A 23063-nucleotide genomic window follows, 5' to 3' on the forward strand; every position below is an offset into this window, starting at 1 on the left:
ACAGCAGGTTATTGTTCAACAGGTTTATTTGAAATCACAAGTTTTCAGAATGCTGCTGCTTTGTCAGGTGGAGTTTGGTGTCATGTGACTTCTGGCCATGGCTTGCAAAGGCATAGATGATGGTTCCTCCTGTAAATGGATTAAGGCAGGGCTGGAGTTAGATGCTGGTGTACAAGTGGAACAAAACATTAAAGTTAGCAGCCTTCCTCAACTCAAGGTATGAGTTTGTGAGTTGATGGGGAAAGGGAACTGGAATAGATGATGTGGATCTGTTGTTTGTGGGAGAGTACTTTCAGACTTCCAAAAAACAGGCAAATATTTGAAGCAGAGGAAGATTCCAGCAGAGAGGAGGAAAGAGATGTGTTTTAAATTATTCTCATCAGTACTGACACAGCTATTGGAGTAGTCTTCCGTTGTGCAGTAAAATTCTGTGGATTTGTGAATATTATTCATTGGTTTGAACTGTTTTATGTGGCCACTAAGCATGTTCTTGGTGTTTATTATTGTTTCCTGCATGTCACTTAGTTAAAATGATATTATGTGGGTTACAATGTTTATGTACCAAAGACTTTCTTTCTCGTCTCAATTTATCTGAATTTCCCAGAGTGTACTTTTCAGAACAAAAGAAGTTCCCTGAATTTTGTGAAGCCCAAAATATAAAATCTATTGGAAAATTGTGTTTTTATTATCAACCACAATGATATATAGCTCTAGTGACCATTACTGCTAACCTGGCTAATGCTTGCCACTCTAAACTTGCTGACTCGTTTGCCTAAAGTGCATATTTTAAGGGAATTGTTCAGATTTGCTTTAGCCTCTGCACTGATGCCTAACCAACGCTTTTACTGTGCCTAACAGCATGGGTATTTTGGCTTGAGCACTGGACTGGGCTGTGTTCCCTGCAACTGCAGCCAATTTGGCTCACTCTCTGAGGACTGTAGCGATGATGGGCTCTGTCGCTGTGTGCCAGGGGTGAGTGGAGAGAAGTGTGACCGCTGCGCACATGGCTTTTATGGATTCCAGGATGGTGGCTGCACACGTAAGTCTTTACCCTCCTTTCACAACTACTGTCTGCAAAGCAATGCTTTGATACCGACTTTTCGAGGAGTAGCTGCTATTTTGCATCATTAAACTGAAAACAAAAGCCACCGTGAGGTCGTAAACATATGACAGCATAGAGTAGCAGCCACTGAATCGACTCTGAAAGTAAGTGCCCATCAAATCCACGGGGTTAAGGGAATGTGTAATTCCAATCTGCAAGACAGGATAGATTCTCGCAGAAAGGAGAGTCAGATCATTGAAAGCCAATTGATCGAATTTTCTTGTCTTCTTTAAAATGTTGTCCTTCTCTGTTACTGAAGTGCATTTCCATAGCAGCTGGTTTCGCTCTTGTATCCCGCAGTGGCTTATCTCTCAGAGCATGGGGTCCATCATACTGTTGTACCCTAGAGTGCATCTTTGCCTGACATTTAAGTGCAAGAGCCAACCAATAATGCAAAGGGGAGTGACCAGGAACTCGCGCACCATCTGACCTCAGGTCAAGGGAACATTGAACCTTCCCTAATGCCACACAGCCTTGGGTTTAGTGCTGGCTGTCTTTCAGTTGTCAGTCTGAGTCGGAATGTTGTGGCTTGAACTGCAGGACTTGAGCACAGAAAACGAGTAACTCCAATAACTCTGATAACTCCAGTGCAGTACCACGGCAGTGTCACACAGGCAGAGAGCCTATCTTTCGAAGGGGGCATTAAACCATCTGTCCTCTTTGCTGAACTTTAACCATCCCATGGTGCTATTCTGAAGTAGAGTGTAGGAATGATCCTTGTCAAAATGTATCCAACATCACTAAGACTGTCTGGTCTTTATCACGTTGCTGTTTGTGGGAGTTTAGTGGGCACTAACTGGCTGCAGTTTTCCTACATCACAGCAGTACTATTGTTTTGCCTAAAAAGTGCTTTGAGCCCCCCAGTGACTGTGAAAGATGCTTTTTATAAATGCTGGTGTTTCTCTTTCGGGATTTAATCTCGCTAGTCCTGAAACCTGGAAGGTCCATTGCAACGGCAGTTGAATAAAACCAAGAAATGCAGATGCTGGAAATCTGAAGCAAAACCTGAAATTGCTGGAGAAACACAGCTGGTCTGGCAGTATCTGTGGAGAGAAAGCAGAGTTAATATTTTAGGTCCAGTGACCCTCTGTTCTGATGAGTCGAAACATTGTCCACAGATGCTGCCAAACTTGATGAGTTTCTCCAAGAGTTTGGTTTATTATATCTCCACATGTAACCCCCTGAAACTAGCTGCACAGTATTATTGTACAAATGCTTAGCATGTTATATCAAATTTCTCTATATTAACAGAGACATTAAATCATTTTAAATTGAGCTGCTTAATAGCTTTTCAAATAAAGACGCTACTGCCATATTGCAATATGAGACAAAATTTGATTTGCACACATTAAAAATTCATACAATAATATCGTACAGCTTAATTTATAGCCTAATAGGGCTGAATATTGTTACATTGGATAGTAATATTCACTGGAAAATAAGTGGTCACTCAGAATTTTGTGCTGATTGTTAAAGTATAATATGTTTAATGAATATTTTTGATAATGGCAGAGTGGAACAAAGTCTCACTGTGTGTTATTCCTGCAGCTTGTGACTGTACCCACACTCGGAATAACTGTGCAGAGGATTCAGGCCAGTGCATCTGCCCAGCACACACTTATGGAGACAAATGTGAACACTGTGAAGCCAACTACTGGGGTCATGACCCTGAAAGTGGGTGCAAGGTATAGTAAGCAACTCCACTTACAACTCTCATGATTCTTTTTTCATCAGTACCACCCTTATGATCAAATCTGATCTAGTAGCTGTTATCAAATATTACTCCCCTCGGGCACAAGTGAGCAATTAAATGAAACAGTCGATTTAGAATCAATTGTAGGTACCTCTAACTGCTCAGATTGAAGAAGCCAATGATGATTCAAAGCTAGACTGCAACCATCATGTTTACATTGACAACAATTTCACACATGGTAGACTTCCATTTGCCCCATTTAACTTCCTCTTTGACAGCCTAAATGCTGAAGATATGCTATATTGAGCATTGCGCCACGTTCAGCAGAGCTGTGAGCCAAAGTTAGTTTAATGTGAAAATGCCAAGATCTTTGTGAACCCTTGTGGACTTATTGCTGTTAAATAGGTGAGAGTTTGAGACAGAGATAGGCAACAGATCAGACCATGTGTTAGAACCATATTTCCCACAGTTACCCTCCACAATGGCAACAAGGATCTTAGTTTATTATGAGGCCTTGATTTTTCTTTTAAAGCACGCCTCACTAACTGAAGCAGGCTATTGTATCCATCAACAATAGAACTGGAACACTGCAAATAATGTCGCATTAAGACTGCCAATGCTGTTTTCATTTACGCTGGTTAGATTGCTTTGAAATAGGCCCAAACAGTTTCATAAATTGATGGGCAGCACAGTGGCTCAGTGGTTAGCACTGGTGCATCACAGCGCCAGGGATCCAGGTTCGATTCCAGCCTTGAATAACTGTCTGTGTGGTGTTTGCACGTTCTCCCTGTGTCTGTGTGGGTTTCCTCTGGGTGCTCCGGTTTCCTCCCATAATCCAAAAATATGCAGGTTAGGTGGATTAGCCATGGGAAATTGCCTGTAGTGTGCAGGCTAGGTGGGTTAGTTGTGGGAATTGCAGGGTTACAGGGATAGCGTAGGGGAATGGGTCTGGGTGGGATGTTCTTTGGAGGGTTGGTGTGGACTCAATGGGCTGAATGGCCTGCTTCTACACCAGGATTCTATGACTGCCAAAACTTTAAAAAAAAATCATGATGTAGTAAGACAAGAATTACTGAACTGCAAGTTAAAGCAATTTAAGTTGCTTACTGTTTCTCACAAGAAGTCTATCTGTTCCACAGTAATTATCACAACAGAAATATTACTTACACCTCTTAAGAAATATTTTCCTCTGTAGAATAAAAGGTCAGCTGAAATATGAAAAGTTTTTGAACAAAAGGAAAACACACAGTCCAAATTGGATCAAAGGATGACGATCAGAAATCAAGAGCTTTTTGACTGGGAATTCTGCCAATATCACTTGTATCAAATGAGAAATTTGCCTTTAATTAGCAGATATTCCCAAGAGTTATGTAGCTGCTCCTCAATAAAAATAAAGCAAATAAATGTACACTATAAGAATATAATGAAAGCACATTTGTCACCATTATCTCAATTGATAGGAACTAGAGGAAGCTATTTCCTACTTGAGCTTATCCTGTGGGTGATATGCCACTTAACTCCATACACCCACTTCTGCCCCATATCCCCTTAATCTTGTTGGTTATCAACAGTCTGTCAATCCGAGTATTACATTTGACAACTGAATGAATACAGCTCATCACTTACAGAATAAAGTTCCATACTGAAAGGTCTGTCTGTAATTTTGTTGACTATGCCCCCAGTCTAAGACTTCCAAACTTAGAACCAAAATAGCTTCTCTCAATCTATTCTGTCTGTTTCCCTTAAGGTCTTGAGAAATTCAAGCAAATCACTTTTGAATCTTACAGAATTCACCCCTTCCTGGCAGATTAACTCTTGGTGTCGCAAGTCCACCCCCTACACCAGCAAACTGTGAAGGGTGATTTTTATAGGAAGGGGGTCTTTGTCACCCCAGAGATGATTCTGCTGTCAGTATGTCACTGGAGAGTGAGGGCAGCAGGTATGGGTTGGAGCAACAGGATACTGGACCATATTCTGGGACTAGCAATAGGTGAGGGGAAGGATGGTTATTAAATGTCGTTGGTGTTCACTTTCTTTGTCCAAACGTTCACTTCCTGCATTCAATAAAACTATTACATCACTGCCTGTTTCAGGCAGCTGGTCAGTTTCAGAGAGCACCAGACTGGAAGAATATGGATACAAAACTGACGGAGGGATGGAAACAAAGAACAATTGTCTGTGGATATTCTTTGGGCAGAGGAGTATTTAGAGTGGGGTTCCCCAGGGGTCGATATTTGCTTTTCATAATTGATCAGATTTCGGTGAGCAGTGGACAACTTCCAAGTTTTCTGATGACCTCAAAACTTGGGAAACATTTTAAACTGTGAGGTGATCAGTGTAAAAGGACATTGACAAGTTGGTGGAGTGGGCAGAGAGGTGGCTTGATGAAGTTCAACGCAGAGGAGTGTGAAATGATACATTTTTTTAAGAAAGAACATGGGGAGACAGTATAAAACAGGCACTATCTTAAAGGGTGTTGCAGGAGCAGAGGGATCTGATTGTGTCTGTCCACAAGTCTCTGAAAGTAGCAGGATAGTTCAATCAGGCAGTAAGTATACAGTATAAGACTCGAAGCTGTATTTAGAGGAATATAGAGTACAGGGACAGGATGGTTATGTTAAAGCAAAAACAGTGCTGGACAAACACAGCATGCCTGGTAGCATCTGTGGGGAGATAATGTTTTGAGTTCAGAACTAACAAAGAACAGATGCCAATTCTGAAATGTTCAGTCTGTTTTGCCTTGACAGATGCTGCCAGACCTGCAGATGTTTGACAGCATTTTACATTTTTGTTTTGTTTTCCAGCATCCACAGTTCTTTGTGTTTTTTTTAAGGCTGTGCTGAAGTTATATAAGCTCTCATCCGGAGGGCTGTGTACACTGAGTTCTGAGTGTCACACTCTCTGGATAATTGGAGAGAGTATGGAAGAGGTTTATGAGGAGGTTTCCAGGGATGAGATCCTTCAGTTTTGAGGAAAGGTTAGATAGGTCATGAATCTTTTACTTGAAAAAGGGGAAGGCTAACAGGAGACTCGATGGATGTTTCAAAACAATGAGGTGGCTGGACAGGATAAATAGGGAAAAACTGTTCTCTCTCATTAAAGATCAAGAGCAAGAGGGCACAGCTACAAGGTAATTTCAAAACGAGCAGGTGTGATATGAGAAAAGATTCCTTCACACAAGTGCATTATTCAGGTTTGGAAGGCACTGCCTATAAGTGATGGAGGCAGGCTCAGTTGAAGAGGACTTTAGATGATTATATAAATAGAAACAAGATCCAATGTTCTGCTGAAAAAGCAAGGGATTCACACTAAGTCATAGCGCTCATTCAGAGAGCTGGTGCAGAAACAAGGGGCCAATCAGCCTCCTCCTGCACTGTTACAATCCTGTGATTCCGTAATGGCTTCCTGCTCCCATGAAAGTCTCAGGAAGTCAGAAGACAAGCTCTTTCCAAACTCCCTCATGACCTCCATACAGTCAATCAAGAAGGTTGAAAAGATTTCCACCAACCCCCTCAGCTCTTCCTGTCTCCCAGCCGCCTGCCTTGCCACAGTTCTGTCCTGATTCAGGATGGGAAAACCTGAAGAAGGGCTTATGCCAGAAACGTCGATTCTCCTGCTCCTCGGATGCTGCCTGGCCTGCTGTGTTTTTCCAGCACCACATTTTTCAACTCTGAGAAAACCTCATCCCAGGTACCATCTCTGTAATTCTGCTCTGCACCCTTCCCAAGGCTAGTACGTAACTACTAAGGTCTGGTATCCAAAACTGCTCCCAGAACTCCAAATACTTACATCTGTTCATTTTAATTTTTGCACAGTTTTGTAACTGCAGTGCAGTCGGTTCTGTTGGTCTTCAGTGTGACAGAGTGAGTGGTCAATGCCCTTGCAAAGAAGAGTTCGGTGGAGAAAAATGCAGCAAGTGCACCATTGGCCATCGAGGCTACCCACAATGCACTGCTTGCAAGTGCAATCTCAGTGGTACCAGACCTGAAAAATGTGACCTGACCAAAGGAGTGTGCAGCTGTGAGGAACACACTGGGCTCTGTCCCTGTAAGGTACATCATCATTTACTTCACTGGATCCTTGGGAATTGTTAACTTGCTTCTCTTTCTATCACACCTTGTTTCACATTACTATTTTTCTCATGTTCATTTGCATTCGTGTTGTTGTTGTCAAGGGTGGCAGCCAGTAGCTTGTCTCCATTTAAGATGATCTGTTTTATTCATTTAGCCCCCTCCTCTTCCTCTGCAGGGTGGGTGCAGAATGAGTTGACTTCTGATTTTTTTTATTTTCCCTCAGCAATGGAGAATTGTGTAAGATGCTGAGCTGAGATGGCATCTCAGCAGTTATTAGTGAGGATTTGAATTATCCCACCTTCCTGTATATCCGTGTAAAATCGAAGGCTTTGAGAACAAGTTTCTAGGCTAAATGTCTGGGGGTACGAGTAATGCTTTTGACGGGTTGAAATCTCCACTGGGTTCCTGGAAATGTTGGTGGAAGGGGTTGCTGGCCATGGTGCTGAATGAGCAGGAAGTGGTTGTCACAGGTTATTTATTTACAATATTTAAACAACCAAAGAGCTCATTGTGAAAAAGACTCAGTAGACCGTTCCCACCAATTCTGCTCCCAAACCTAGCAGAAGAATTAACGAAAACATAGCATTCTGGGGACAGAGGTCCAGGGTCGACTATAACACAAGATTGTCTGTTACTTGAGTATCTGAAGTACTCCTTGAAAGTGAAGGGAACGTCAATGCTCTGCCATTTAAAGTCCCAAATTGTGCTTTGCTGGTTCAGATGTGAGGGTCTGCTCTTCCTGACACAAGGATGTGCCAACTGGCAAGATTAGGAAGTCAGCACTTTGATACATTTAAAAAGTGTGACTGAGGTTGGAACTTATTGAAAAGCCAGTTGATGCCTTTTAAAAGTGCTTCTTAAATCACCAGTTTCAGAGGAGCTTTCCAAAGTAATGACACTGCTAATGTAGTCTAATTGCTTCATTTGGATAATCTCTTTCCTGCTTCCTTACTGAAAATCATGCCTCATCACACCATCACCAAATGAGCCTTAAGATTTATTTATCATTCGGTTCAGAAACAGGCCATTCAGCCCTGTTGACATTTATGCTCCCCTCCTCCTTCATTTTACACTGTCAGACCACCTCTGCTGACTGTGTCTTCCACTTACAACTGGCATTTTAAAAATATTTGGGCTTTTGCTCAGGTTTTTTTCAATCCTCAATGTTTATCCTAATCTAGATTTGTTGATTTAGTTGACAGGGTGTGGAAACCAAGTTTGCAATGACGCTTTATTAAAAGAAAAGTCCCTTTCTTCTGTCGTGATGTAATCCTGAGTATTACTGCAAAATGTGAAACCATGTACCCTCCTTTCAGGACAGTGTTTCTGGTGTTCATTGCGATGAATGCAGATCTGGATCGTTTGCTCTCAGTCTCCAGCACCCAGGGGGGTGCAGCAGTTGTTACTGTTCTGGAGTGTCAAATTCCTGCTCCGAGCTCCAAGGACTGGTCAGGATTCCAGTAAGAAAACCTTCATAACTTACATTGTACTGAGCTGTCTTTAGGTGTATCTCTCACTGAATGAGAAAAGCATGTTATATTTTATAATATAATTATGAATAAATAAACATTAAACATTAGCACTAAATATGTAATAATTATTGAATAATCAAACAATGAAATAAGTCATTATATTAGTACATTTTATTCCTATAAATAATCTAACCATATTAATTGTGAAATGATACATATTCGGTGGGGTTCAGTTGATGACCCAGTAATACAAAGTCATTAGGGTATTGGTGTTGTGTAGCACTGTGGTCATATTACAAGAGTAATAGGCTGGAAGGTCAGGCGAATACTCATAAAGGATACAATCATGAGGACTGGAAGAACTTAAATTCAATTAAATTGAAATAATAAAACTGCATAAAATGCTAGATTCATTAATAATGTCTATGAAATCTTTGAATTGTGATAAAAGTTCATCCGATTTGGTAATGTCTTTGAGGGCAGGAAATCTGCCAACGGTAGGGCATGGGGACTTAGTGGTTAGGAGACCCAGGTTCAGTTCCATCCTCGGGCGACTGTTTGTGTGGAGCTTGCTCATTCTCCCCGCGTCTGCATGGGTTTCCTCCCACAGTCCAAAGATGCCAGGTCAGGTGGATTGGCCATGCTAAATTGCCAGCAATATGCAGGCTAGGTGGGTTACCCATAGGAAATGTGGGGCTACAAGGACAGTGTAGGGGGTGTGCGGCTGGGTGGGATGCTCTTTGGAGGGTCAGCGTGGATCCGATGGGGCCAAATGGCCTACTTCCGGTCTGTAGAGATTCTATAACCTTACCTGGTGTGCCCTGCATGTGACCCCAGATCTACAGCAACTCTCCCCTGTCCTCTGAAATGGCAGAGCAAGCCAGTCAATTGTATCAAGCTGCTGCAAAAAAGTAAATATTGTAGGTGCACCCAGACTAGTGTTTCCATGAAGCAGCTATCCATTGCTGCCTTGTGGGTTGTTGGGGATTGGCAATAAATGCCAGTCTTGATCTCATTTCAATAACAAACTTTTAAAAATCCCAATGTTTGTGAAGCTGTGAAACAGATTCTTATCATTCAGGGTAAATATGGAGAACAAACCAGTGAGCTGTATTGATCATTTCTTGGCAATGAAATGTAAATGATACTTTTCAAGAATAATTCTGCAGCTTGTATTTACAGATATAAATTGTTTGTATTCTTAGCAAGGAATAGTTTAGTTTTTGAAAAGTTCGCTAAATTTTTATATTGCTGCTAATAGTTTAGTGGAATAAGATGCTGCAAAGTCAGATTAACCATGACATTGTGAATCAAATGACTGATGCTTCAATATGGAGCGTATAATTTAGATTGAAGTGAGTAACTCTGGTTCATCACTTTTGTTGTAGCCGCAGATGACACATGAAAAATGCATTAATGACTAGCAGGGCTGGTTGCGCTCAGTGTTGGATAACAGTATCATTTCGTGTCTGTGTAGCTGACTCTGACACCTGACCAGCTGAGAATGCGTGTTGTCACCCAAGGCAACCTGACTGGTACCAGAGAGGGGGTCTTCGCTCAGCCCCCAGAGACCTTGCTGGATGCTGCACTAGTACAGAGGCATCTGCAAACAGAGCCGTACTATTGGTCGCTCCCTGCCCAGTTCACAGGCACTAAGGTGAGAGAAACGGGTGCAAACAAACCACAGCACTGAACAACACTGGGCATTACGTTTCTGAAATCTACTGTACAAATAAAGTCCGTGTGTTAATGAAACACATAGGAAATAATAACAAGACTCCTATTTTATACATTTACAGATATTTTATACATCTACCTTTAGGACTTATCAGCAGAAATACGCCAGTCAATCCTTTGAGCATGTTTTGCCATTCAATACTATGATGGCTGACCATTGACATCAATGTCTTTCTTCCACATTATCCCCATATTCTTTGACATCATTGTCTTTTAGAAATCAATCAATCTCTGCTATAAACATACTGAATCGCTGACCTTCCATTGTTTTTTATATTAATTCTAGAAGAAATTCTATAAAGTTAACAAACTGACTTTGACACCTCTCCCGTCCTCTCTCTCAGGGTCAGAAGGTCAGAGCTCTGACACTGGGAGCTATACATTGGTATCATCAATATCTATGGAACAGGCTGATAGAGCAGATTACACGGCTATGAACAGTCAGGTGACATTCAGTATGTTTCCCATCAAGAGGAATAAACTGTTAATTTGGAAGTTGGGGGGATATGGCTTCAGGAGCATCCTTTTCAGCAGGCTTCTCTCGTGGACATTTACTGTTCATTCAGATTGATGTAAAGTACAAAGTTGTTACAGTTTGATGGGTTATTTTGCGAAGAGAAATCTAGCCCTGAGCAGAGCCGTAATCTCAAACAACACAATTACAAAAATAAACAATGAAAAATAACCCATCTTGTTTTCGTAATTCTAGAAGAAGCATTATTTTTGAGTGTTCTCCTGCTTGTTTCAGAAAATAATGGCAATGATTGAAAGAGTTTGCAGGCTGCCCCTGCCATTACTGTCTTTATGCCAGCTGGAAATTCTACCCAGTGAATAGGATAGTAATGGGCACCATCACCAAAACAGAAAAGTTCTTGAAATGTTGGTTGAATGTAGAGCTGTGGGTGAAAAGGAGATCTACTTTACTGACTACCGTCTCCGAGACCTATACAAGCCCCCGAGCAACTCCCCTTTCCCAAAACCCAGCTCACACCCTCAATGATTCTGCTCCCTCTCATTCCCCCAGCTCACTCCCAATAATCCTGCTCCCTGTCATTTTCCCGGCTCACTCCCAATGATACCGTTCCATGTCATTCCCAATGATCCTGCTCTCTGTCATTTCCCCGCTCACTTCCAATAATCCTGCTGACTGTTATTCCCCCAGCTCACTCCCAATGACACTGCTCCCTGTCATTCTCCCAGCTCACTTCCAATGATCCCGCTCCCACTCATTCCCCCTGCTCACTCCCAATGACACTGCTCCCTGTCATTCTCCCAGCTCACTCCCAATCATCCCACTCCCACTCATTCCCCCATCTCACTCCCAATGACACTGCTCCCTGTCATTCCCCCAGCTCAATCCCAATGATCCTACTCCCTCTCATTCCCCCAGCTCACTCCCAATGACACTGCTCCCTCTCATTCCCCCAGCTCACTCCCGATGATTCCGTTCCATGTCATTCCCCAACTCATTCCCAATGATCCTGCTCCCTGTCATTCCCCCAGCTCAGTCCCCACCAATCCCCAGTTGCTTCACACGTCCCCACCCTGACTTCTATTTTACTCTTCATTGTTGCTCATTGGCAAAAATCCACCGGGCTCCATTGATTAATTGAGCTGGTATTTGTTGGCTGTTTTGGTGACAGAGTGTTTTTCTCTTTGACCATTCCTCTGTGTGAAGGTGTGATTCTCAGAACAGGTGTGTGGTATATGTGTGTGTGTGTCTGTGCGGTCTGTGTGTGTGGTGTGCTTCTGTGTCTGTGTGTGTGTGTGTGTGGTCTGTGTGGTTTATATGTGTCTGTGTCTGTGTGTGGTGTATCTATGTGTATGGTGTCTGTGTGTGGTGTATCTGTGTGTATGGTGTGTTTGTGTGGAGTATGTGCGTGCCTTTCAACGATGTGTCTGTTGTGTATAGTGGTCAGGAATGATTCATTGTCCTCAAGGGTCAGACACATCTCTGTCTGTTAGAGAGCGATACTGAATTATATGGAGCTTGGTGGCTATCATAAGGGAAGGTCAGGAGGAACCCCTCAATGAATTACCGCAGTGATTGTGATTACAAACATTACAAGCTTCAATCTTGCATGACCTTGAAATGTTCTGATCCCTTCTCAACAGCTGTTGGCCTATGGAGGGAAACTGAGATATGTGGTTGCATTTTATGCCTTGGAAGACTCTGGAAGCTTAAACCTGGAGCCCCAGATCCTACTGAAAGGACGCCACAGTGGCAAAATGGTAATTTACAGGAACGTGCCAACTCCTGCAAATGGAGAACAAATCAGGCACGTGATAGACCTGACTGAGGTGAGTCTGGTTCCAACACAGTTGTCGGAATTTCTTTTCTCATCGCCATTGCTTGTGTTATTATTTAATAGGAGAAAATTCAGATGCCTTTTAACACCTGAGCCTTTCAGAATCTATCTACATGTTGCTTTAATATTGTGAGCATTATACTGTAAACATTCCCTTTGGATTTCACAACACAGAAGGAGCGCATTACTGTGTGTGACATAGTCAGGGCTGAAGTAGCACTGGATATGGACTCAAGATAGTCACACCATTGACTTCAGTGAAGCTCAATGTCAGTCTGGTCTTGTATTAGGTGACTGATACAGTTCTGTCTGTTTGACGCTCCCGCCCATCTCTGATCTGATCCCCTTTGTGCCCTTTGTCGGCTCTATGTTTATCATTTTTACGGCGTTAATCGAATAGCAATTCAAAATGGATCCCTATTTCCCAGAAATCAGGAACCGTGGATGCTGGAATAAACTCAGCAGATCAGGCAGCTTCTTTGCACACAGAGACGGCTGCTCTCTCTGTCTCACCTGCCAAGCTTTTTTTCCAGAATGTTCTGTTTCAGTTTCTCTGAAGTCTGAATCTTCTGCCACTTCAAACCTTTCTCCAATTTTCCCTTAGAGACACAGTGGTCTTTGTCTCTAACATTCAGAGTACTAAAGTATCCCATATTTGTCTATAAAGGAATTTCTCCCAAGCTCCCACTGAGTTTTCCTGCTGACCTTCACCAGTCCTACTCAAGGGGAATGCTTTAGTAATGTTCTATAATTGGTGGTAATTTCTAGAGGACCAAAATCCTCATTTCAATTCAATTTTTTTTTCCACCTGATTTGCTAATATGCAAATTTTTTTTATTGGGATTGAAATTCAATTAAAACATCTTTTGCCTGACTGGCTAATGTGCCCATCTCAACATTGTGACACAAAATTTAATTGAAGCCTGGCTCTATGCAAATTTCTTAGAAAGGTGAGCCTGTCCAATAGCTCAAAATGCCTGAAAGTTGCCTGTCAGTTTTCCCTGTCTCTGTGTCAACAAGTAAAACATTCAAGGCATAAGGAACATCCAAAAATATTTCAGAAATGAAATTCTGAAGTGTTTTGAATGCTGATGCCTGAACTTAAAGTTAGTTCAGGTGTGTAGTCCATTCTAAGCCACGGTGTACTATTTTCAAACTGTTTCGATTCATTTTCAAGCCAAATTTGACCTGTTCTGATCACCCTACCCCACTGTACAACTTACATGCCCATACCCAAAACCCACCCATTAGTGGGCGGCACGGTGGCACAGTGGTTAGCACTGCTGCCTCGCAGCGCCGGAGACCCGGGTTCAATTCCCGCCTCGGGCGACTGACTGTGTGGAGTTTGCACGTTCTCCCTGTGTCTGCGTGGGTTTCCTCCGGGTGCTCCGGTTTCCTCCCACAGTCCAAAGATGTGCAGGTCAGGTGAATTGGCCATGCTAAATTGCCCGTAGTGTTAGGTAAGAGGTTGATGTAGATGTAGGGGTATGGGTGGGTACGCTTCGGCGGGGCGGTGTGGACTTGTTGGGCCGAAGGGCCTGTTTCCACACTGTAAGTAATCTAATCTAATCTAATACCACCCAGCCCAGCCGAACTCCGTCCCTTCCCATAAATCTCCCCACGCCTTTGCTCCCACTCCTTCTGGGAATCCTTTCAGACTAGTTTGTTTCCACCCTTACTTTGTAAAATTGAAGTCCCGGTAAAAAGCTTGGACAATTGGAGGTTGAAGGTTCACATAACAGTAATAGCATTTGGTGCAGGAATTGGCCCTGACTAATCGGTCAAGGGATGATTAATATATTGAGCCAACAGTAAATTACTGGTGTTTGTGGTCCTCAGCACAAGTGACCCTAAAGTGGATACGGACTGCACCACTAACGGAGCAGTTGAAATCGGAAACATTCAAGACACCAGAATTAAATGGCGCAGAGTTCACAAAATGTCGAGCAGAAAGGGACTACAGAGCCGGGGAGGGGTGAGGTCAAGGAGGAATTTGCAAACAAGGATGAACATTGTAAAACTTGGTGTGAGTTTTGATTAGATTCCCTACAGTATGGAAACAGGCCCTTCGGCCAACACGTCCGAAGAGTAACCCACCCAGATCCATTTCCCTCTGATTGATGCACCTAAAACCATGGCCGATTCGCCTGACCTGCACATCTTTGGAATGTGGGAGGAAACCAGAGCACCAGAGACACTGGGAGGATGCTCAAACTCCACACAGATGGCTGCCCGAGGCTGGAATTGAACCTGGTACCCTAGTGCTGTGAGGCAGCAGTGCTAACCATTGAGCCATCATGCTGCCCATTAGGTCACAGCAGTGGAGTTTTGGATGGCTGCAGGTTTACTTCAATTAGCTGCCTTTGTGATGTGGCCATCTAGAATAGGCTATTTGCTGGAACCAGTTCAAAAAGGCAGCAGGTACAACAGCATTGGAACAAGTTCTTACGTAAACAATTCTGAATTTTGACAAAATGCGAATACATTCCAAATCCATCACAGCCAATGCAAATAATTTCTTGGCGCTATCAATTTTTCTTAAGATATCTGTTAATCTTAAGAATTCACTCTCAATGCCAGTAAGTCACAAAACCCTCCTGTAGTCTGCAGAAACTCTGACCCTTCACTTCAGTTCCATAGATTCCCTGTTCACAGCCCACTATTCCCAACGCTCAGGATTACTGAACTGAATAATGTTTCTATATTCAAGGTATCCACCTCAGAAAAACTACATTTATCGAGTGCTTAACGTAAGGTTAAAAAGTAAAGATCAGTTACACCAATAAAGGGTCATAAATTAATAAACAAGGCCACTGGTTTATACTGTTCCTGAAAATCTGAAAGAAGGTGTGGTATTTGAGCTTCAAGTATACCAGAAAGCCTTGTAGTCAGAATATAATTTGGCATATTCAATTATTGTAGATGAATGACCCTGATTGTACATTTAACATTGGATAAGATCACTGTCATTTTAAAAGGGTATATCCTCAAACTCACTGCAATGTTTACAGTTTAGAAAGTAAGTTATTTTGTGAGTTTTTGTTTTTAGTAACACTTACACATGCTTACCTTGTTTCGTTCTTGCCTGTTGCATTTGTTTAGCTAAACAAGTACAATTAAGCCTAAAAAAATGAAAGCACTGGTGAATATGGTGAAACGTGTTGGTTGGGATATCTGGTCGGCATGGATTGGTTGGACTGAAGGGTCTGTTTCCGTGCTGTACATCTCTGACTCTGTGAATACAATGGTCAATTTCAGGTTCACTTGGCATATGGAAGACAAATGCAGTCTTCGAATTCATTTTGAGAGGGTTAGAATACAACAGCAGCGATGTACTGCTGAGGTTGTATAAGGCTGTGGTCAGACTGCATTTGGAATATTGTGAGCAGTTTTGGACCCTGTATCAAAGGAAGCTGCTGGCATTGGAGGGGGTCCAGAAGAGGTTACAAGAACAATCCTGAGGATGAAGGCCTTGTTCTATGAGGAGCGGTTGAGGACTCTGAATCTATACTCCATATGAACTAACTTCCCAGAGGCCGATATTCCATCACCAAATCACCCTTTATTTACATGTACATTGTACTTGGCAATGTATGGCTTCCTCAGAGCCAGGTCTCTGACACTCTTGTTTCTATCGCTCAGCCAGGAATCCCTGATTGGACCAGTTTCACAGCCCCAGTCAAGGAACTTAAACTCTGTGAAGTCCATCAGGCTGACCTTGTTATAATCACTACAGCCGGAGCTTAGAAGGATGAGGGAGGGATCTGGTTGAAACTTACAGGTAACTGGGAGGCCTGGATAGAATGGGCGTGGAGATGTTTCCGTTAGAAGGAGGGACTAGAACCCAAGGGCACATTTCTGGAGTGAAGGCATGGCCCTTTAGGACTGTGATGAGGAGAAATTTCTTCAGCCAGGAGATGGTAAACCTGTGGCACTCATTGCCACGAAAGGCTGTGGAGACCAAGTCATTGATTGTATTTAAGGTGAGGATCGATAGGTTCTTCATTAGTAAGGGGAGCCAGGGTTATGGAGAGAAGGCAGGAGAGTGGGTTGGAAAAACCTATCAGTCTTGATTGAATGGTGAAGCAGATTTGATGGGCTGAATGGCCTAATTCTACTGCTATCCCTTATGGTCTCTACATTTGGACCTGCCACATTCTCTGTGATTGGGATCGTTAATTGTGCGACCAATCAGTGCCTAGTCCAGTCCGTTAGATCTTTGGATTTTCCAAACAATGAAATACCTGGGTGGCTTTGATGTTTTTCATTGCTTGCACTTTTTCTTAAACAAAACAAGATTGCTCTTGCACATTTGGATACCTTCAGAAGAACAACGTTTGTTAATTTGTCACTTTCACTTTATTTTCTACAAAGACTTTGCCCACAGTTTCAAAATTATGCACTGCAAAAATGGCGTCCATAGCATATAAATGGATTGTATCCATTTATGTCCATACTGCAGAGAATCTCCGCGTATGTTGGTGGCTGCATTCTCTGCTTTGACATGTTACAGTCACTCTGTGGAAACAAAACTGACATTTACATCCACAGATTAATGAGCATGGAACAGCTTGGCTCCTTTCCTGTGGTTTATCATTGCATTAAATGTTGCATTCTTTCCTTTATTCAAGGGAGTATTTGAGTCTCATCGAATATTTTAGATGGAGCAAAATTCATGGCCGTAATATGGATTTAAGATGTCAAAAAAAATGTGCAATATGAAATTTAATTGCTGCAAGAAGAATTTTGTAAATGTTGCAAGTGTTGGTCTGTGAATACTTGCTTCAACACTCTATTAAATACAGACTATGAGGAGTGTAACTACTGGGTGTAATAAAGTCAATGGACCCAGTTTGTCAAACATTGATCGTTAAAGCAAGAGTTTTCGAATTATCACTTTATTTCACTGACGTTGCCGGAGAATGTTCTCTCCTCACAGTGCCATTTGATTGCCTTTTTTGTCTCATCATCCCCAAAATAGAGTAAATACTTCATGGAAATGTGACATTGTTTGTGATATAGTAGTTTTTAGTATAGTTTTTCTAGTCCCGAATGGCTGAATTCTGCTTGGATTTAATCCAAGCCTGTCAGTACTTGCCCTGATGTAGTGGGAAGCGATAGGGTTTGATCGTGTTCTGGAGAAGAGTCACAGGACCCAAAACGTTAACTCTGCTTTCTCTCCACAGACCCTGCCAGCCCTGCTGAGTTTTTCCAGCAATTTCTGTTTTTATTTCTGATTTCCAGCACCCGCCGTTCTTTCGATTGTTTTGATCTTAGTCTGTGTTGAGTTATCTGCTATGTCAGAGAGGGCAATACATGTGGAAGTGGACCAGAAAACCTTTTCTGGGTCACTCTTAACTCTGTTGAAATGAGCAATGTGTTTATTTACAGGACGTGATGGGAGTAGGGAGGTGCAGAAGGGACCATCTACATTTCTCACTGCTGTGGAAAGGCAGCCAATATCATCAAAGACTCCTCCCACTCCGGTTATAACCTCTTCTAACCCCTTCCGTCAGGCAGACAATATGAAAGCCTAAACATAAGTACCAACAGATTCAAGAACAGCTTCTTCTCTGCTGTTATTAGACTCCTGGATGGACCTCTCCAATTCAAATTTAATGTTGATCTTACTTTTCATGCACCTTCTTTGCTGCTGCAACAATGAATTCCTCGCTCTGTTCAATCACCCTGCAATCTTCATCGATATGATCTGCATGCATTGCAGGCAAAACAAAACTTCTCACTGTATTTAGATACATGTGACAATAATAAATCAAATTAAGTTGTTTCCCCCCAGCGGACTAGCCTGCTCTATCCAGTTTCAGAGGGAGGATAGGGTTAAGGTTAGAGACAAGACTGGAGTATTGCAGAAGCTTCCATTATAAACCTGACGAGTAAACTGAACCACCCCCACCCCACCCTCACTCACCCAGTGGTGGAAAGGAAATCCATGGAGTGTAGCAGCCCTTCCGTTTTCCAGTTTTCTGGCCTGGGCTGGAAATAAGATTCGCCCCTAAAGCCTGTGACAATCAATCTTAAGAGAGTTGGGAGGGGAGGAAATGTTTGGGAAAAAAAAGGTATTACATGCTACTTTTTATGAATGTTGCTGTATTTAAATGCAGTCGTAAACTTCATCCTTTGTCGAGGAATTGATGTTCTAACCAGAGCAACCTTCTAAAGAAAAGTCAGTGTCCCTAGAATCGAACTCTCCCCCAGCAATTGCTGGGGTGAGCTCTGGCTGTTATTTGCTCTCTTTCTGTTAAACGGTGTTTGATGTTCTGTAATTCCCTTTGTATTTTGAAAGCATGAATGGAAGTATTTCAATTCAGTCTCTGACCAACCCGTCACCCGCCCTGACTTCATGTCAGTCCTCAGCAACGTTGAATATTTCCTGATTAAAGCTTCCTATGGCACTGGACTCCAGCAAAGCAGGTAAACAATGTTATGATGTGACACTGAATTCAAGCATAAATAAACCTACAGGGCTTTGGACACAGGGCTGTAGGGGTCACAGATCAAAGGGCCAACACGATCCTCCAGGAGACATTTCCCATCATTCTCCTCGCCACCTAGACCTCTCTGCTATATTACTATGAGACGTCAAGGCCTAATGAACCCTTATGTGGGTAATTGATGACTGCTTAAGGGCCGTTTCCCACCCAGTCTCAAATTTGAGGCGAGTCGGAGGAGTTCAAACCCAGAAGATGATCCAGGTCAGACTTTGAGGATCTGAAAAAGGCTGGGACTCCTCCATCAATGGCTACCTTTTAACCATTAGGTGCCCTTCACAGGCTGTCCCTTTTGGCAGCTCCCTCTCACCTGGCCTCTCTGTCATCACCTGCAGACTTGCTCTGCTCAAACTGCTGGGTTTCACCTCCTTCTCCCGCTCCAGCCTGAGACACATGCTACTCACAATGGGACCCTGGGGATGGCAAGAGAGCCTCAGAGTGGCTGGCCAGAAGGTCCCCAAAGTGGCAGGTCATCTCAAGTGAGTGGCCAAATCCCCACCTTCTGCCAGTTAACAGACCTCTATCGGTGGGGATGCATTCACACCCCCTCCCCAAGGCGATGGTCTTCAGTGTATAATTATAGACACTGTCACTAGTGAACAAAAACACAAACTGTTGTGTTTGTGGCTTTAGAATGTATGAGTTCCAGCGCCTCAATCCCATCGAATTCCATGGTCTATGGCCGAGGGAAACTCCGAAACTTCGCGGAGGCCACCTCTGGAAGGCCCTTTCCATTTATGGATTCTGGGCATGCTCAGTGAGGGCCAACGGGAACACGTCATTGGGGCAGCCAAGTGGGCCCTGACCCTACTGGGCACTGCCATTGTAGAAGATTCCATTCATTCTTACCATCACATCCATTAAAAATAGCTTGTTTTACCAGAATCGTACAGAGAGGTCTGGAAATCAAAATTGCAGGACGTGAGTGAACAGTTACAATTCAGAAAGCTCACATTTATATAAAAAATACCTTGCTCATTGGCTGTGTTGGCAATGTAATTCGTCTCAGGGCTAATGGCTATTTCGGCTGATCAAACGTTTGGCCTGAGAATGACCCTAATGGTTTGTAACAAGTGAGTCGACCAAACCGTGCTGCAGGAACATTTTACAAATTCCAAAGTGTAATCGCAAATACTCAGCAAGTCACTCTGTTTCTTGGCGGCGCAACATCGAGGGCCGAAGGGCCTGTACTGTGCTGTAATGTTCTATGTTCTATATTAGATTAGATTAGATTAGATTAGATTAGATTACTTACAGTGTGGAAACAGGCCCTTCGGCCCAACAAGTCCACACCGCCCCGCCGAAGCGTAACCCACCCGTACCCCTACATCTACATTTACCCCTTACCTAACACTATGGGCAATTTAGCATGGCCAATTCACCTGGCCTGCACATCTTTGGACTGTGGGAGGAAACCGGAGCACCCGGAGGAAACCCACGCAGACACGGGGAGAACGTGCAAACTCCACACAGTCAGTCGCCTGAGGCGGGAATTGAACCCGGGTCTCAGGCGCTGTGAGGCAGCAGTGCTAACCACTGTGCCACCGTGCCGCCCACACTAAGGATGCCCACTCAGGAAGAGCTGTTGGAACAAGGTCCTGACAATCCTAATCACTTTGCCCTTAACGTCACAGTGCGCATGCTGCAATGTATTTTTGTATCTCAGTATCCCGAGGATCATTGTTTGTAAAATGTGTCCTTTTTCTATTCTTTCATGGGATGTGGGTGTCACTGGCTGGACAAACATTTGTTAGCCATCCCTAATTGCCCTTCAGAAGGTGTTAGAGAGTTGCATTCTTGAATTGCTGCTGTCCTTGATGTCTAGGTGCACCAATAGTGAGGTTAGGAAGGGCGTTCTAGGATATTGGCCTAGTGCCAGTAGAAGAATCATTATATAGTTCCAAGTCAGGATGGTCCTTGGCTGGGAGAGAAAACTGAAGGTGTTGGTGTTCCCTGGTTTGAAGGTTTGGAAAGGGCTATTGGTGGAGCTTTGATGAGTTGTTGCAGTGTGCTTTTGTAGATTTATACACACCGTTGCCACTGTGCATCAATGGTTCAGGGTGAGTATGATTCCTGGAGCGGGGGACTGGAAGAATGTATTGCTGAGGCTCTCATTTCAGGGGGAAGTCACACCACCATTTTGTTATTTTGAGGTCTCCAACTTCATTACAATATAGGGGGTCAGTTAGCTCAATTAACTGGATAGCTAGATTGTGATGCAGAGTAATGCCTACAGTGTGGGTTCAATTCCCACACTGGCTGAGGTGACCAGGAAGGACTCCTTCTCAAACACTCCCCTCACCTGAGGTGCAGTGACCCTCCGGTTAAACCACCACCGGTCACCTCTCTCTCTCTCTCTCTCTAATGAGAGCATGGTCCCCTGGCACATTGTGAGTTTACCTTCCCTTACAATAAAGCAGGTGAGCTGTGAGTCATAAACAGGTAGCTCACTGGGGTATAAACAATGACTGCAGATGCTGGAAACCAGATTCTGGATTAGTGGTGCTGGAAGAGCACAGCAGTTCAGGTAGCAGCCAAGGAGCTTCGAAATCGACATTTTGGGCAAAAGCCTATATTCCTGATGAAGGGCTTTTGCCCGAAACGTCGATTTCGAAGCTCCTTGGATGCGGCCAGGTAGCTGACTGGACTCAGGCATCATGATTAGGTTGGGGGCTTGCCGTCAGCAAGCCGCAGATGGAGATTCATTTGTGAGATTAGACCATGAGGAAGTGGGTGAGAGGGACCCAGTTTCCTTTTGTCGGACCCATTCTGACTCCTGTTCGTATCAGGCACCACCTTCACAAGGGGCAGCTAGGGATGGGTAACAAATGGTGTCCCAGCTCTGGAAGAATGTTTTAAAAAAAACACAGTGCAGCAGCAAAGTGTTGAATGGTTCTTATTTACTATGTTAGAGAAAGGAGGCGAATATCATATTCGATAAACAAAAGAAAATAACCACCTGTTTGCTGCTTGTATTAAAGAAGTCTGATCACATTGTATACCTGTCCTCACCTTGTCAGGATTTCTAATATCTCCATGGAGATTGCGATGGAGGATGATGGAACTCATGCATTGAGAGATCGTGCACGTCAGATTGAGATCTGTGACTGTCCCCCTGGATACGCAGGCCTCTCCTGCCAGGTATTGATGAGCTGGGTGATACCAAGCAATTCTAACCTGTCTTTCCAGCAACTGAACAGAACTGTGTGTATTGATTAGTAACTTTCACCCAGTTAGGATGACACTGCAACCAAATGCATGAAGCTGGCTGGATCTAAAAACTTTTGAAAACCAGGAGCAGATTATAATTTAGATGCTAACTAGATGTTGTGTTCAGTCAGTTCAAAACTCTACAGTGTAATTGGGTCTTTGGTGCAGGAGTAGTGAACTGTAGATCCAAGTTTAAGCATGGTACAACTTTGGAACACTCTTTGTGAAGGTTTATGGCTACGAGGGAATTTGGATCTTTCAAAACGGGGGTAAGTGGAACTTGGTTAGGTATGGTTGTGAGCAAAAGCAGGAAAATAGAGCTGAGACTCAGTTCAGTCACGTTCTTGTGGGTGGTGAGGCTGGCTCAAGATGATTTAACCTCCGAGATGCTCACATTATTCATAAGAACGTATGAACTAGGGGCAGGAGTAGGCCACCTGGCCTATCGAGACAGTTCCACCGTTCAATAAGATCACGGCTGATCTTTTCATGGCCTCAGCTCCACTTACCCACCCTCTCACCATAACCCTTAATTCCTTCACTGTTCAAAAGTCTACTTATCTTGCCTTAAAAACATTCAACAAGGTAGCTTCACTGGGCAAGGAATTCCACAGATTCACAACCCTTTGGATGACGAAACTTCCTCCTCCACTCGGCCCTAAATCTGCTCTGCCTTACTTTGAGGCTGGGCTCCCTCGTTCTAATTTGAACCTCCAGTGGAAATAACCTCCTTGGCTTCCACCTTATCTATTCCCTTCACGTGTTTCTATAAGGTTCCCCCCTCATTCTTCTAATTTCCAGTGTGTGTGGTCCCAGTCTGCTCGATCTCTCCTCATAAGCCAACCCTCTCAACTCTGTGAACCTCCTCTGCGTCCCCTTCAGTGCCAGTACCTTCTTTCCCAAGTAAGGAACAAACATATCGATCCTTTAAAGTTTCAGCGGCTGAAGTCTCAAACGT

The 23063-nt window shown here is 43.4% G+C and overlaps 1 protein-coding gene across 1 annotated transcript in view; it reads left to right on the top strand.

The window, feature by feature from the left end:
- lama1 (laminin, alpha 1) overlaps window positions 1-23063 on the top strand; it is a 291180-nt gene that overhangs the window by 159532 nt on the left and 108585 nt on the right. The window contains exons 22-29 of the mRNA XM_072569885.1: window positions 859-1039; window positions 2651-2787; window positions 6611-6847; window positions 8185-8328; window positions 9818-9997; window positions 12193-12378; window positions 18691-18818; window positions 21916-22036. Of these exons, the coding sequence (XP_072425986.1) occupies window positions 859-1039; window positions 2651-2787; window positions 6611-6847; window positions 8185-8328; window positions 9818-9997; window positions 12193-12378; window positions 18691-18818; window positions 21916-22036 (1314 nt within the window). The remainder of the gene's footprint in view (window positions 1-858; window positions 1040-2650; window positions 2788-6610; window positions 6848-8184; window positions 8329-9817; window positions 9998-12192; window positions 12379-18690; window positions 18819-21915; window positions 22037-23063) is intronic.

Source organism: Chiloscyllium punctatum, chromosome 5 (genome assembly GCF_047496795.1).
Source record: "Chiloscyllium punctatum isolate Juve2018m chromosome 5, sChiPun1.3, whole genome shotgun sequence".
Classification (NCBI taxonomy): domain Eukaryota; kingdom Metazoa; phylum Chordata; class Chondrichthyes; order Orectolobiformes; family Hemiscylliidae; genus Chiloscyllium; species Chiloscyllium punctatum.